Source organism: Pseudorca crassidens, chromosome 17 (genome assembly GCF_039906515.1).
Source record: "Pseudorca crassidens isolate mPseCra1 chromosome 17, mPseCra1.hap1, whole genome shotgun sequence".
NCBI lineage: Eukaryota > Metazoa > Chordata > Mammalia > Artiodactyla > Delphinidae > Pseudorca > Pseudorca crassidens.
This window is the reverse complement of record NC_090312.1, coordinates 9,145,101-9,160,527: the sequence shown is the minus strand read 5'-3', so window position 1 is coordinate 9,160,527 and position 15,427 is coordinate 9,145,101. Positions and strand designations below refer to the sequence as shown.

Sequence of the window (15,427 nt, the reverse complement as noted above, 5' to 3'; positions counted from 1 at the left end):
GGCCTGGAACCAGACCTGCGACTGCCCTGAGGTGTGTCTGTATATGTCTCCTTGATGTGTGCCTATATTTAGAAACACTGCAATTCAAATCCAGGGTGCTTTCTGCCTTCTTTAATCTTAACGTCTTTTCTGAGGATACCACAATTTCCCCAGATGTTCGATTACTCACCAGACCACGAGATTTTTCAAATTGGAAAGGTTGACTTCATTTTCCTTAGGATCATCTATGGAGTAATTACTTTGTTCTGGGGAGCAGTAAAGCCCACACAATCCTTTTTTCCATGACATTTCTGGCTAGCAGTTTGCCTGTCTTTCCCTCCCAGTGTAACCCGTGATCCGTGAATTATGTTGATCTGAACAACCACCTCGCAATGCTGCAAGTTAAGCTTTTCTTTGAGACACACATCAAACATCAGGCAGATGTTTTTCCCAGTCTCGTCTGATGGGCAGTCCTGGAATTTTAACTTGTGAAGCTTTGGCTGGATCTGCTGATGACCAGGAACAGAATCCCGCTACATGCTTTTACTGCAGTCTGGAAGGGCATTTAATTTCTGGTAGAGTCCCCCTTGTCCCCGCCCCCTTCTCCCCTGCAGGACTCCAGCCCCTCCAACCTCCAACCCTGAAATGGCTTTGTTTCCACTGATAATTATTAGTGAAAATTCATGAGGCTTCTGGACCTACATTTCATGAGCCTACTTGTAACACAACAAGGAGTTGAGGCAACTTGGAAATGGGGTTCAGTGGCACTTGTGTGGCCTGAGGCTCCCGGGAGCGTAATTGAAGCCGGCTCACGTGATCAGCAAAGTGATTTCAAATCTCCAGCTGGCGCCCACCTCTCAGACACCCGGAGTTCTCATCGACACTTGAGCATTAGTTAAAGAAGAAAGCTGCCTGCGTTTCTCTTCCCAGGTCCGAGAGCCGAAGGAAAAACGTGCCCCACCTCTTGTTTAAGTCCATGATTCTTCCTTTGGCTTCGGAGAGGGGCAGCCGCAGAGCTCAGGCTTCCTCTGGGCTCTCGGCAGGCGCTTACGCACCCCTGCTGCCCTGTGCTCGGCTCCGGCTCTGGGTCCGGCCAGGCCGGGCGAGGCACTCACTGCCCTCTGGTCCTTCCTCTAGTTCTGTGCAGTCACTCAAACAGCCCCATCTGTGAAGTGAAGTGGCCTCACCAGCTCAGGGATTCTGGGACCCGGCTGTGCGCTAGGATCACCTGTGGTGCTGTTCACAGGACTAATTCCCAAATGCCACCCTTGCGACCTGTCAAGTCGGAACCTCTGTAGTTGGTGCCCAGGAACAAGCACTTTCAAAGCTCTCTCTGTGATTTTGATATAATCGGTCTAAACACCCTGGTTTGAGAACCACCGAGTTAGTGGGTCTCTCAGGTAACTTTTTACCACAAAGATGCTGCTGATGATAATGATGACGATTAGTTTTAACTACTCAGGTTAAAAGCGGGACAGGAGAGAACAACACGTCAGATTCATAAGCCAGGCATCCGTGAGTCCCCTACGTTGGGGAGATTTTGGTGCAGGAAGTTTGAAACTTATCTGGATTTGGACATAAGTTAGGATAAAGAAGGGAATAGGAGCTGCGGGGTGGTATATTTCCTTTTTCTTTTCTTTTCTTTTTTTCCCCCAGGAGAATCTGAACAACTATACTACCTAGCAGGGTTGTGTATCCAAATAATACATAAAGTATGTAATTTCTAGATTTCAATAAATTTGGGCAATGTACTTAACTTATATGAAGCTCAGTTTCCTCATCCGTGAGATGGAGAAAATAATGTCAATAAGAATTAAGGAGATTAATATACTTAAAGCGCTTATCATAGCGCATATCATTCCTTGAAGCCTCAAAAAGATGGAAAATGGAGACAGAGGATTCTGGCAGTAAGACCCCTGGTGGTATCAGAGGTGTCACTGCTGCTGTCCCCATGAAGAAGGGCTCTCATGGAGGAGGAGGTAGTGTCCCTCCTCTCAGGAATTTTCCAGTAAGACAACTGCAGGACGATTGGGGAAGGATAGCCCAAATTAAAACCAGGCTCCTGAGTTCCGGTGTCCACTCCCGAGGAGTTGTTGCCCGCCCACAGCCTACAAGTCTCTCAGGGCACAGACGCGTGTCTCTAAAGGGGCTCTGCTTGGTCCCCATCACACTGACCTCTCTCCCATCTCATGACTCTGTAGGTTCCATCATCTGTGGGTTGCTGAGCTCTCCCGATGTCCTGCTTTGCCATGTCAGAGACTGGAGGGACCCTTCGGAAGCTCAGGCTAAAGCTGCGTGTCCTGGGGTGACGTATGAGCAAGACAGCCGCCAGGCGACGCTGCGTCTGGGAGGCCAGGAGTTCAAGAGTAAGCCTCTGCCTTCTGCACGTGTGCGTTCCTTCACAATGAGCTGTCCTCACCAGCAAGGTCTGCTCCTTTGCTGTGAGCCCTCTCCATACCCTGAGGTGTTTGTCCTTCTGAAAAGAAACTGTACCCAAGAGGGGCAGAAAAAACAACCAGAGCATCTCAGCAGCGCTCCACGGGAAGCGTGACACAGCTCTGGGACCGCAGGTTGGCTGGCGGGAGGCTGGCTCAGCAGGGCAGCTGCACTGACCTTGACCGGGCTCTTTCACGTGTCTCGGGGGTCACTTGGTGGTTGACCGCTCTTGTCTGGACTTGGCCAGGGTGGCCTGGCCCTACTTCATGTGCCTCTTCTTCTGGATGAGCACGTTCTCCTATGGGCAGAATCAGGAAAGAACAAGGGAAACAAGCCAGGCCGTTGAAGGTTGAGGCTTGGGTCTGTCCCTGTCACCACTGCCTCACTGCACTGGCCCGGCCCGACTGGAAGTCAGGAGTGGGGAAACATACTCCATCCTTTAGTGGCAGGAACTGCAAAGTCCAGTGTAAAATGTGTGACTACAAGGTAGGGGGAAGAACTGGGGCCAAAGATGCGGTATGTCCCCCAGGGCTATCTCCCTGGGTGTATTTCCCCTCTGTCAGTCAAGGAATTCCAGGAGATAACCACAGCACTGCCCATCCTAGATACAGGGGCCCAAGGAACTGTTGGCCCCCCGACAGGGGCTCCACTGACAGAAATAACCATTGAGCTTGCTCCTTGCCCTTTTTTCTTTCAGAAGCTCTTCCAACATTTTCCATAAACGTATAAGCACTGGATCTAGAGATCCCCCCTGAGATCATCCGCCCCACTCCTCATTTTACAGGGAGGGGCCTTAGCACCCGAGGCCCCGGCGGCCAGTCAGCTCTCTCTCTGCCTCCCCCAGCCCCGGCCTCTGCTGCCTCTCAGCAGACCTCCACCAGGGAGGAGTGGAGACTGCTCTGTCCTGAGCCAGGGACCACCACGCCAGGGCTACTCAGTGTGGTCGGGACCAGCAGGCTTAGCATCACCAGATGATCATGAGAAATACAGATTCTCAGGCCTCTCCCCGGACCCCAGGGAGGCCCCAGGAATCTGTTCTAACAGGCTGTCTGGATAATGCCATGCCCGCTAAGTTTGAGAAGCACTGAGTTAGGTGACCTGGAAGTTTCCTTCCGACCTGGACAGTCTGAGTTTTCAGCGTAAACGGGGCCCAGCTGCTCACTTCCCTCTTCCGGACCCAGTGTGCGGTTGGCGCAGCCTGGTCCATCTTGTCTCCTCTCTGCTCTATTTATCTGCCAGCCTGTGAACTCAGAACTTGACCCCATGGTTCCAGTCCACCCTCTGAGTTGAGAAGGGTGAAAGCATGAGCTGGTGTCAGCCAGATAGAGGAGAGGAGGGGACTGGGCAGAGGTCAAAGGAGCCGTGAGATGCCCTGGAAGGTGGTCCTCTAAGGGCTGGCAGAGACCATGTCCTTTCTCCCGGAGAAGTTTCCATGCTTCTCAGTGTACTGCAGCCCTTGGGGTTCTAATGGCAGAGAGCTCAATGTCACCTCCTCCAAAAGCCCTCCCTGACTACCCCTGCAGGTCTTATTGCTTCCTCCTCTGCAGAGCTTCGTGCATGCTGCATGCATTGCTCTGTTAGACAGTGCAGTGGGCAGTGCATCTAAACCCAGCCTTTGCCTGGCTGCTTCCCTCCCTGGCCCGGCTTAGAGTTTGCCCCCTGGTGTTGAATCCCACCTTTGGACACCAGCTGTGTGACCTTGAGCAAGCCAGTAAATACCTTCAGGCCTGATTGCTAATGGAGTAATGACAGTTTCCCTCTCACTGGGTTGTGAAGATGAAAGGAGAGGGTAAACAATGGCAATGGTGATAGAAACATCTTCCGTGGTGCTCACTAGGAGCCAGGTCCTGCTCCAAGGTCCTGGCCTGTTCTAACTCGTGAATCCTCAGCACAGTGCTTTAAGGGAGGTACTACTGGGACTCTCCTGGTGGTCCAGTGGGGAAGACTCCGCGCTTCTACTGCAGGGGGCATGAGTTCCATCCCTGGTCGGGAAACTACAATCCCGCATGCCGCGTGGTGCAACCAAAAACGAAAGAAAGTTTAATTTAAAAAAGGGAGGTACTATTATCATTATCCCCATTTTACAGCTGAAGACACTGAGGCACACAGAAGTGGGGCTTTCCTACTCAGAGCTTGCACGTAGAAGGGAGCTGAAACCAGGCATTCTGGCTCCACAGTGACGTTCATAACTGCTTCCCTATATCGGCACTTACAGATGATACACGTGTAGAACTTAGTATGGTCTCTGACACATAGTATTACTATTAGGTGATTTTAGTATCATTTAAAAATCTGTCATTTTTTGTTATATTTAAGAACTGGACTTACTATATAATATATAATAAGAACTGTGTCTTATTAATTTCTGGATTCACACCATGGAGCATAAAACCTGGCATAGAGAATATACATAGTATCTGTGGAATGCCTATTTACCAAAGCCTGGAAAAAAATATTGCAGAATTTGTGGAATTCCATGAGGTTTAGTTTCTTTTGGGGTAAGTAAAATCCAATAACTTATTTCTATGATGGATAGTAAACACATGGTATCCATTACTCTGAGAGGTAGCCCAGTGTGGAAACAAGCATTTGAAGAAAGACATATGATCCATTCATGGGCAATAAATCCAGAGTGAAATGCTTAACCCAGAGTGTGTGCTTGGTACGTGCCCAAGAAGTGAAGACTATGCCCTTGTCTTGGCCTCCCTGAGGAGGAGTGATTACCGAAGACTTTTGAAGTTCTTTATTATTTTCAGTGCCCTCTGTGTATGTATATATTTTGGGGTGCTGGCAGAGCTTTAAGAAGGGAACCCTCTGATGGGGATTTCAGGCAGCCTGAGGCATATTCATGATGTTCCAGACTGAAGGTTGACTTGCACACAGACTGATCTGGAGGCCACCTCCAATTGGGAACAATAGGGCCAAATCCTTCCTTCCCACAGTAAGACATCAGCCTTCAGTACAATTAACCCTTGAGAAAATAAACATAGGGATCTGAATTCTTACTAAAGTGTGAAGAGCTGATAAGTACCTTTTCCTAATGGCAGATATTGATGGAGGGATACTGATGGAGGGAAAGAGGAGTGAGGATTCCAGGTACCCGAACAACTGAAGGAGACACTGTGGAGTGGATTGGTAGCACGTGGGAAGGGGATAGGGATAACAAAGAGGATTTCTAGCCCTCCCACGGTTGGTTGAGGGCCAGCCTCTTCCTTCCATTTTGCAAATGGTTAGATGGTTTTTAAAATACAGACTCTGGAATCAGACCCCAGGATTCAAATCCCAGTGTGAATGCTTACTAGTTATATGAGCTCTCTGTGTCTTGGTCTTTCCAATTATAAAATGAGGATAATGGTGACTTCTGACACCTGGGGAGATTGGGAGGATTATAGGAGGAAAGCATGTGAAGCACTTGGAATAGTGCTTGGAGCGAGGCGGGCACTCAGTAGATACTGGAGACCCTGGAGCAATGGTTGGCATTTAATGGTTGGCAGCTGAATCCTGCTTCCCCACCCATCCCCCAGTTCCGTGACCTTGTTCAGAGCACCTAACCACCCTGAGCCTCAGGGTCTTCATCTGTAAAATGGGGGCACACTTTTAAAATATATTACATAAGGCAGTGCTAACGTGCTCTACAGGCTGTAGTTTAAGGTATCGTTTTCCGAACCCCAAGTCCCTGGTCCCCCAGTTGCACATGCAGCAGAGGCGCTCTGTAGGATGTCCGGTCTGGACATCCGTTCTCACTGTTCAGCTCACCGGTACGGCAAGGGTCTGCTTCAGCAGGTGGTTCATGGAGAATGAGTATTTTCTTATAAAATGTAAGTGAATTGATTGCCAGTTGTAGGAAATCACAACCCAACGGAACACACTAAATTCAAATAGTAAGGGCGTCAGCATCCGTGCCGCATTTTACAAAGCATTTTCACATCCATCAACTCAACTGATCCTTTTGACAGTCTGGTGAGGCAGAGGCAATCTGAGGCAGAAGTGTGAGGTTATATCACACTTTTGCTCATGGGGGTGAATTTTATAGCCGTGACGTGTCACACTTCAAGAAACTATCTTTACATTAAGTGCCATGGCTGGGGCTTCAACTCAAGCTGTGGAGACCGGAGCTGTCAGGGGCATCTCTCACTGTCTGCTGCAATGGCCCTGCATCTAATTTACTGGAAGCAGAAAAGTGCTTCAGAGGTACCCTTGTATCATACCAGCAAATTAAGGAGTCTGGTAATTGAGAATTTTGCTCCCTGGACATCTCTCTGGGGCCGCTGTACTTCAGATATTGGGGAATGAAGGTCATCTACCAGCATATTCTATTTCAAGATTTTAAAGGGCTGTGGGGAGAAGGGAACAAAAGGTGCAGGAAAGGCAGCGGGTCAAGTGTGCACTGCAGAGATGAGCTGGGAGGGGCACGACAGCCATGGCGAGGGGAGTTGCTGAGCTAGCCCAGCTATCGCTCGTCCTGACAAGCAGCTGGGTGTGAGGTGCCAGGCCAGGTAGCAGACTACAGAGACAGGTGGAGTGGTTTCTGCTCTCAAGGAGCTCACAGGCTAGTTGGGGTGACAGATATGGACATTATTAAAGTAGAGTGGGCCTCCTATTTGCTCATCTTATGGACTGATGAAGGATTGTGGGACGCAGAACCCCCTTTAGCACTTCTCTCCTCTTTTGTTAAGCCAGCCAACTCCATGGGAGTAGGGTAGACTTCTAATATTACCCAGAACAAACAAATACACCCCAAAACAAATAACCCCACAAATCACCCGGAAGCAGTCTTATCAGCACGTTTCACTGGCTGTGAGGTTTCTCTTTCCTGTCGCTGATTTCTGTTTAACCTGGTGCCAGGTTGGCGTGTGTCTCCGTAGAAGAGTCTACTCGGGGTCTGCCTCTCCCCGATTCCCAGTGGACGCGTCAGGTGTTCTCAGCTGTTTGGTGTTGTCTGGATCATCTTCTTGTTTCTAAGAAAAAAGGCTTGGGAAGCTCTGGGGCTGCACATGCCCCATTTCTGACAACACCTTGCAGTGCAGATGAATTAAAAAATAGGCAGACTGAACATCCCCTAGTGCCCACAGGGATTTAAAATTGGATAGGAAAGACAGGCCTTGGAAGAAATACTCCTGGGTTTTTTCTACATCCCAAAGGCTTCATGTTGTTGATTAATGGTGAGGCTCAGCCCGATGGCTGGCGTTCTCTTTGTGGGAGTCTGTTTTGTATCAATGATTGTCACTACCTTGGGGTGCTGGGAGCTGAGTGGAGGAACTTACATGCATCTATAATGTTCATGGTCACCAAGGGCATCTGGAGTAGATGTATGATGGACACCTAGACACAGGATGCCTCTCTTAGTTCTTTACGGTAGCTGTCATTAGCAGTAAGCTAATGACAGAGCCTGAGACAAGGATTCAGGAGTGTAGTTTATGTAGGAAGGGCAAGGAATATAAGTAGAGACGTGGTGGAAGTGATGATACAGAGAAGAGAAAACGGCCTGTAAAAGAGGGACTCTGAAACCTAGGTTTTCCAGTTTAGGATCGTGCCCACTCCCACGTCGTAGATTCAAACTACTCATACCACGTGCCCCCCAACCCCCACCCCAGATGTAGCACATGATCTCTGCAGAAGTGTCCTAAAGTCAATTAGGACCACACAACATCCATCAACCCTCGAGGGTCAGGCTCCATGCCAAAGCCCCACAGTTCTAAATGTGTGTGTGTTCCTGCAGCCTTGATTACAGAGAGAGCAGATCACATAAGGCAGAGTCTGCAGGCCTGTTTGTGCAGCAGGGGTATTTTAACTCAGTTACTGTGGAAGGCATGGGACGATGTCTGGAAAGTCTAAACCATGAGCCAGGAAGAGGAGGGATGAGGTTTCCTTCTGTTCTATGTATCTTCTCACCATCAACAGTATTGAACTGGGGAAGTTTGGGGGAATGGAGTGCAGGATCAGAAGTCTGCATTAGGAAAACTAATTTGCTGGCCAGCCTTCTTGTGCTTGGGCAGATGAGGCTCTGCACTTACTTGGTAGACTCTGAAAACCACTGACTGCTTTGTTTTCCCTATTCGTTTGTCTTTGCATTCGTTACGGTGCTGAACACTGGTTCTATGGCAGGGATAATAATAGGTGTGGGTGATATAAAGAGGAATAAGGCCCATTCTCAGCCCCTGGAAGCTCACAGTACATTCAAGGAGCTGGAAAATTATGGTCAAGCATGAGGTTGAAGACAGTCATTCCCAGCCTCACAAATACCATCCCCACTTGCCAATGGGGCAAGACTCTCAGAGGACGTAAGTGACAAGGAAAATTAACAGAGCTGTTGAGGCTTCTATGAGTTTGGTTCACTTTAAACCAATCCATAGTTCCTTAAGTGATTCTCAGTGTCGCAGGATCCTGACCCCTCCCCACAATAGTCCTTTTGGTGCTCTAAGAAAGACACGTGGGCTCTGGTTTTGGAGGATGGAGGGAACGAAAAGTGCCCACTGAACTGAGACGGTATCTTGACACTGTAAAATGAGGCAGGCAGCTCGAAATAATCAGTGGGTCTGTTTATTATAGGGTAACTTGCTCACAGGGTGGGATGGGATTGAGCATCAATGATCTGGAAGCATTAGTAGCTGCACTCTGCACTACTGAGGAGCCGCTAGGACAATTTTATAATTAACCTAGAGTATGGGGGTACGTGCTTGGAAACAGGACGTGCATTCCTAAGTGAAGACTTATGAATGGGTAACTAGTCTCATGGGTGCTGGGAATACATCAGCCAAGGTCTTCATCATTGTTTGGAGGCTACCAGAGCATAGAGGCCACCTGGACCTAACGATCATTAAACAATATCTATTAACTACAAAGCCCTTGATGACAGAGAAGTGATTTATGGCACAGTACGGCCCTAGGCAGGGTCAGTGGAAGGACAGAAAGTATTGTAGGGGCCCAAGATGGCATCAGTTATGCTAACATCCATACTTCTGGCCAGCTCTGGTTTTGTACCAGCAGCTGGAGGAAAGCTTCGAGAAGATTTTGGGATGTGCCTTGTGTGGGAAACAGAGTTTCAGGCCCAGGAGGGGCTCCAGTGTCGGGGAGGTAAGGCAGTTATGATCACGGTGGGTCCCCAGTAGGAGGAAGCACACTCAAGCTCATACAAATAAACATCTTCTTTGCAGGTCTGACACCCCTGAAAGGAAACCGGAGCACCTTTACCAGTTCCCAGCAGGTTTATCTCTGGAAAGGTAAGCTCTGTGGTGGGAGGGGGTGAGCAGACACTGATCACAGGAGACGGTCTGGACCCACTTCTCACTCACAGGGCACTCTGCTCCCCAGAGAGACAATGTAGAGATTTACTTTCCAAGTGAGTGTTCTGTGTGGATAGAAGGGCCCCAACGCTCATCAGATAAGATACCACAGTGTAAAACAAAAATGAAAAGTGTGGAAACCTAAGGAAGGATGAAGGAAGTAAGCACTGGTTCCTGTGAGATCAAGTTCATTGACCACAAGCTGCCCTTGTTAGTAGGATGGGAGCTCTGAGGCCACCGCAAACTACAGGAGGCATTTCTCCAGGGGGCCTCGGCCGCAGGCCCCTCCTTCCCCGAGGCTCGGTGAGGGACAGGACCCCAGGGGGGTGTGCCATGGGCTCCTGCTTAGAGCTGATGCTACCGTGGGTTCATGGGACAGGTTGGGCTCAGATGAAATGCGTATTTGGCATCTCTTTTCTGCTTTGTTTGTTCTCCTTTGAATTTAATGAACCTTGACCTAGTGCCTACTCAGAGCCAGGGACTGTGGAAGGCATGTACAATGAGTCTAACACGGTGAGAGAGATGAGTGAGGCACAGCCTTGACCTGGAAGGGCCCCAGCCTCAGGAGGGAGCAGACAGGCAGGGGTCCTAGGTGTCATGGTCCTAGGTGCCGGGTGAGAGGCATGGGGAAAGATCCCGGCCACTGTACCACTTCCCTCCTCTTCCCATGATCCCTCCTGACTGATCTCCAGTCCTCTAAGAGATAGGACTGGTGACCTGATTCTATGCCTGTGAAATAGTGTGAGAGAGCACAAAGGGTGGGCTTAGAGTGACTGGGTAAGAATTCTGGTTCCTTTACTTCCCACCCGTGTGAGCTTGAACACATGGGTGACAAGGCAATAAAAATGGTCCTGGCCTCATAGAGTTGTGTGAGCATTGGCTCAGTAATTCCTATAACGTACTTAGTACAGTACCTCGTGCATCATCCATGCTAATTAATGTGAGTGATGGTGGTGGTGATGATGGTGGATGATGAGCAGGAGAAGGAAGAAGGAAGAAGAAGGAGAAAAGGAGAGGAGAGGGGAGGAAAATGAAAGGAAGGTGCCCATCATGGTTTTCATTTTAAGGTGATATAATGAGATGATACACTTCTTTTCTCCTTTAGTAATACCCATATGGTACATGCGGGGGTTGATATTCTGTTCACTTTTCAGACAAAAAAAAAAAAGAGACTTGGAGAGGTTAAGTGAGATGCTCACAGGAGCATCTCAGGAGGTGGTCCTGGAGTGGGACCCAGACACTGGTTCCAGTGCTTTCTATTTATTAGAAATTTCTGTGTTGTACAATATAGCCTTGTAGCTTAATGACTATAAATGGAGTATACCCATTAAAAATTGTGAATCACTATATTGTACAACCGTAACATATAATATTGTACGTCAGTGACACTGCAATTTAAAAAAATTAAAATTCTGGTAAATGATTTGCTAGCTGGTGAAAAATTAAGGACTTGCTTCTCCCCAGGACATTCGCCCCACTAAACAGAAGCACCCAAAGACCTGCCTAAAACCTGGTTCCCCCGTCACGGAAGACCTGTTCCTGACTTGGGAATTTCATTTAATTTTTTCAACTTCCAATTCATCTACTTTCCACCTGCATGTTCTGGGATAAGTTATTTCAAGTCTGTGAGTCTCAGTTTTCTCAAGAGTAAAATGGAGGTCTTACTCCTTCCCTTCACAGGGGGTCGTAAAGACCAATATTTATAAGCATATCCTGTTAACTCTAAAAGACTTTACCAATGCTAGCAATGTCAATATCAAGGACAATAATAGTTCCCTTACGGAGAGGGTGGCTGATGTTCCACAAAAGGCCCAAGAATGCAGACCTATGCCGCTGGATTTGTTCCAGATTGTATTGGGGCACCTGGCTGTGGACCATGAGTGTTTCCTACATTGTCATTACCATTTTGTTGACCAGAGGAATATCTCCCCTTTTCCTCCCCAATATTAGAACAGCGATCCTTTTCTTTTTTTCTCCTAGATTCTGACATGGGGTCTCGGTCTGAGTCTATGGGGTGCAGACGAGCTGTGGAACCAAGGCCAGCGTCTCCAGCAGAAACAGGTACCCACCCCAAACCTCTTAATATACTTGGTATCTGGCTGGGGAGACAGATGGTGATGCCAAGGGTCTGGTCGATGAGTGGACCCATGAACACCACTCCATTCTGCAGCCATGGACCCCGTCTAAGCTTCTAATCCACTATCCATTTCGTTAATACGGACCGCTCCTCGGAGGGGCAATTGGCACAAAAAGTAAGGTGAAATGACTGCAAAGTCACCACTGCTGCTGAGAAAGAAAACAACCATAATAACAAATCCAGCAAAAGACTATTAAAGAGCAAAGTTCATCTGAAGGTGATCAGTGCCTTCGATTATGTACACGCTGAAGAATGTAAGCAAAATGTTCATGTTCTGGAACTGTTTATGGATGAGATGTCTGTGAGGGCCTCTTGAGAGAGAGTCATTTTATGCAGTGGAAGATGTAAATCCACAGCTTCCTAGGGGCAGCGTGTGTGTGGTGTCTGAGGCTTCTCCATTGCCCGAGGCTACAGTTGTTTTTCCTTAGGTGGAGCTGAAAGTCCGGGTTGGGGGCAGAGGGAGAGGGAAAGAGAGCCACGTAGAGAGAGAGAGAGAGGGGAGGGGAGGAGGGGGTAGGGAGAGGGGAGGCAGTCAGCCTGCAGCACGGTGGTGGGGGACAGCACACCAGAGGGGAGAAACACCACATTGCACAGCAGAGAGACTAGGGCTGGAGCGGCTGTTGGCAACTCATTACGAACTGCATGGCCATGGGTACTTTGCTCACCTCCTGTGAGCCTCGATTCCTGCTGTGTAGAACGTACCTTGCTTTCCACTTATCCTCTTATAGAGAACATACCTGGAAGACATCTGGCACATTGCCTGGTACATAATATCCCCAGATGCCCACACAATGGTAGTTTCTTCCCTTTCCCATGGCTTTGGTGCAGATAAAAATGAGATCATGTACATAAATCATTACAACTGGGGCTCATCCCATACTAGCTGTTCAGCAGTTATGAGTTCGCTCTGCGTTCATAGAGCTGAGGGCTCGAGGGCTGTGTCCTGATTCAGAGTGTGGCCCTCAGGTCAGTAGAGCAGGGTTCGAATCCCAGCCCTGTCTCCATCTGCCTGTGCAACCCTGAGTCATCTTCTCTGAGCCTCAGTTTCTCCTTCTTTAAATGAGAGTAATAGCAGTCCCCATGAGACGGGGTTAGAGGATGTAATTCTGTAAGTTGCCGTGACACAGAGCAGGTGCTCAAAAACCGGTAGCTGTTATTATGTGGTAGTTGGGATTATAATCCTAGCACCGAGCCTGGCTCGTAGCAAGCCTTCCGGAAGGTTCTGTCCCCAGTCCACCTCTCTTCCTGTATTGCCTGTCGGACAGCAGATCCCAGCTGGGGACCGTGCTAGGGTCACGGGGCGTATTCCCGTCCAAATGCCTTAACAGCTATGCCCTTCTGCACCTTCGGAGGTTTGTAGTGGCAGCTTCAGTCTTGCCAGCGAGCTGGGGGGAGTGGGGGAGTGGGCACCCTCACAGGAGCCTTCCCCTTCTTGTTCTCAGGTGCAAGCATTTAGCTGGGTCCCTCCTGCACAGAGACCTGGCCCCTCTCCTGTCCAATCTTTGCCTGCACTGGCAAATCGGCATATTGGTTGTGTCCTGGGAGCCTCCCAAGCCCATGGCTGCTGTTCAGGTTTCTCTGCTGCCACAGGGGCAGGGGGAGTGAGCTCACCAGGCAGGGGAGCAGCAGTGAGCCCGCTCCCCCTTGAGACTCCTGGGTGCCGGGCCCTGCCTCTGGTGCTTTAAATCCATCGCCGCACAAACGTTGACAGCCCTGCTCATGGCTGTTATTCTTCCCATTTTACCAATGAGCAATGCGGGGCTCAGAGTGCCTGGTAGCCCTCGCTTCAGCCAGTCCAGTGCTAAGAAAGCAGCCACGCTGGGATTCAAACCCTGGCCAGCTGACTCTAAGGCCCAGGTTCTTCTAGAACACAAGCTGCTCCCAGGTGCAGACAGCATGGACTTGAGAGCTGAGTCTTGGTGGCCCCTGGTGGACAGGGCAGACGGGTTCTGTTTGATTTGCAGAGTAGACTTCTGATTTTATTTAACAGAGCCAATATTTTTAAATTGGAAGATTTTATGTAAAAATTCAGATTTCCAGCTTCTGTAGAGAAAAACAGAGGAAAAGCTCTAGCAGCGCAGGCTTCAAATTTCTGCCTGGCGACCACCCTCGAGCTGAGCTGAGCTGCCCCCTCCATGGGGTGTGGCTCTCCTGTTTGCCCCTACCCCCCAGCACCCTACACTCCTGCAGGCCAGCCTGCCCTGGGGACATTTACGTTCGTGATCCCCAACCTTAGCAGCGCCTCTGAGTGGTAGCCAGACCGCTCACGGCCATGTAAATGTGAATGTTTTCCTGGTACTTGAGAATGTTCTGTAAAATCCGTCATTATCCACTGTGCCGGGGCGCATCTACAAAGCTATCACATGATTCCTACAGGAAGGCCTGCCTCTCCTCCCCCACCGGGAGACCCTGGAGGGCTTCAGGGTGAATAGACAAAGCCCAGCTTGGGTTTCCCCTTCCCAGCTGATTACATTCCTGGACTTGAGGAGATAACGCCCCTGCAGGAGAAGCCCCGTTGATGGGCTCCCCTGCAGTGGGGTCACTTCCCTGGCCAGTGCTCCTCCGTGCTCCCCAGAAGGGCCTTTCCCAGTCACAGCACAGTGAGGAATGTTCCCCTTTCTGCTTCCAGTTACTGCAGTTACTCCGAGTGTCTCAGACACACACAGAAAAGCAGAGAACAACCTCCCAGCTGGCAGCCCCCTGTTGGCCTCCTGGCCTTCAAGAGGATTGCAAAGTTTTGAGAGAACAAGTCGAAAATGGATTCTTCCTAATGCAGCATCAGGGATAAACTGAGAGGCTACAGTATCCATTCTCTCACCCAGCAGACATTTTTGGTGCACATACTCGGTGCCCTCAGAAGTTCCCAGGCTGGTGAGAATTCCCATGTGCCAGCCGCGGCGGGCCAGGGTCGTGAGGGCTGCGATGGGGTGTCAGTGCAGAGGGATTGCAGGGAGGGAGGATGCTTGGCAGCCAACAGGTAACAGGGGCTTCTCAGAGGAGCCTGGGAGATCTGCCAGGCATTTTCAGAGAACATCTGGGTGAAGGGGTTCCAGGCAAGGGGGGTAGCCTGTGCAGAGGCTCTGAGGACAAAGTGTGACTCCAGGATCTACAAGTGAGCCTCTAGGCTGGCTATGTTGTTTTTCCTTTCTTCCTCTGCTGTCTTAAGGGGTGGTGTGTGCGCTCCTACCTATGCCAGGTATGGTTCAGCAGGGAGACAGGCATGCAACCAGCCATGGTACAGTAGCATGGGAAGCAATAACCCAAAGGGCGGTGGCTGCACAGAGGAGGGGCTGGCGACACGGTTCCTGGGGTCTCTGTTTGCACTAAACTTCTGGCCCTGCCAGACCTCATACACTTTCATCCCCTTTGGTGGTAGTTGTTGGTGAGGAAACCCAGCCTTTGTGAGCCTGCTTTAAGTGGCCTGAAGAGTGGGCTTCTGAGAAGATGCTGCAGTCCAAGGCAACGTGGGGTATGCGTGGGCTGTAGAGCCCCTCATTCCAGAGCCCCAAGCTAAGGGATGCTGTAAACCTGCCCCAGCTCATTCCATGATCCGCTTTATGCCCCCAGTGAAAGCCCCTCTGGGAAGTCAGAG

General features: G+C 49.8%; 1 protein-coding gene across 1 annotated transcript in view; it reads left to right on the top strand.

Annotated features, from left to right (window-relative positions):
• TG (thyroglobulin) overlaps positions 1-15,427 on the top strand; it is a 242,487-nt gene that overhangs the window by 76,362 nt on the left and 150,698 nt on the right. The window contains exons 27-29 of the mRNA XM_067711217.1: positions 2,181-2,345; positions 9,570-9,635; positions 11,679-11,759. Coding sequence (XP_067567318.1) covers positions 2,181-2,345; positions 9,570-9,635; positions 11,679-11,759 — 312 coding nt within the window. The remainder of the gene's footprint in view (positions 1-2,180; positions 2,346-9,569; positions 9,636-11,678; positions 11,760-15,427) is intronic.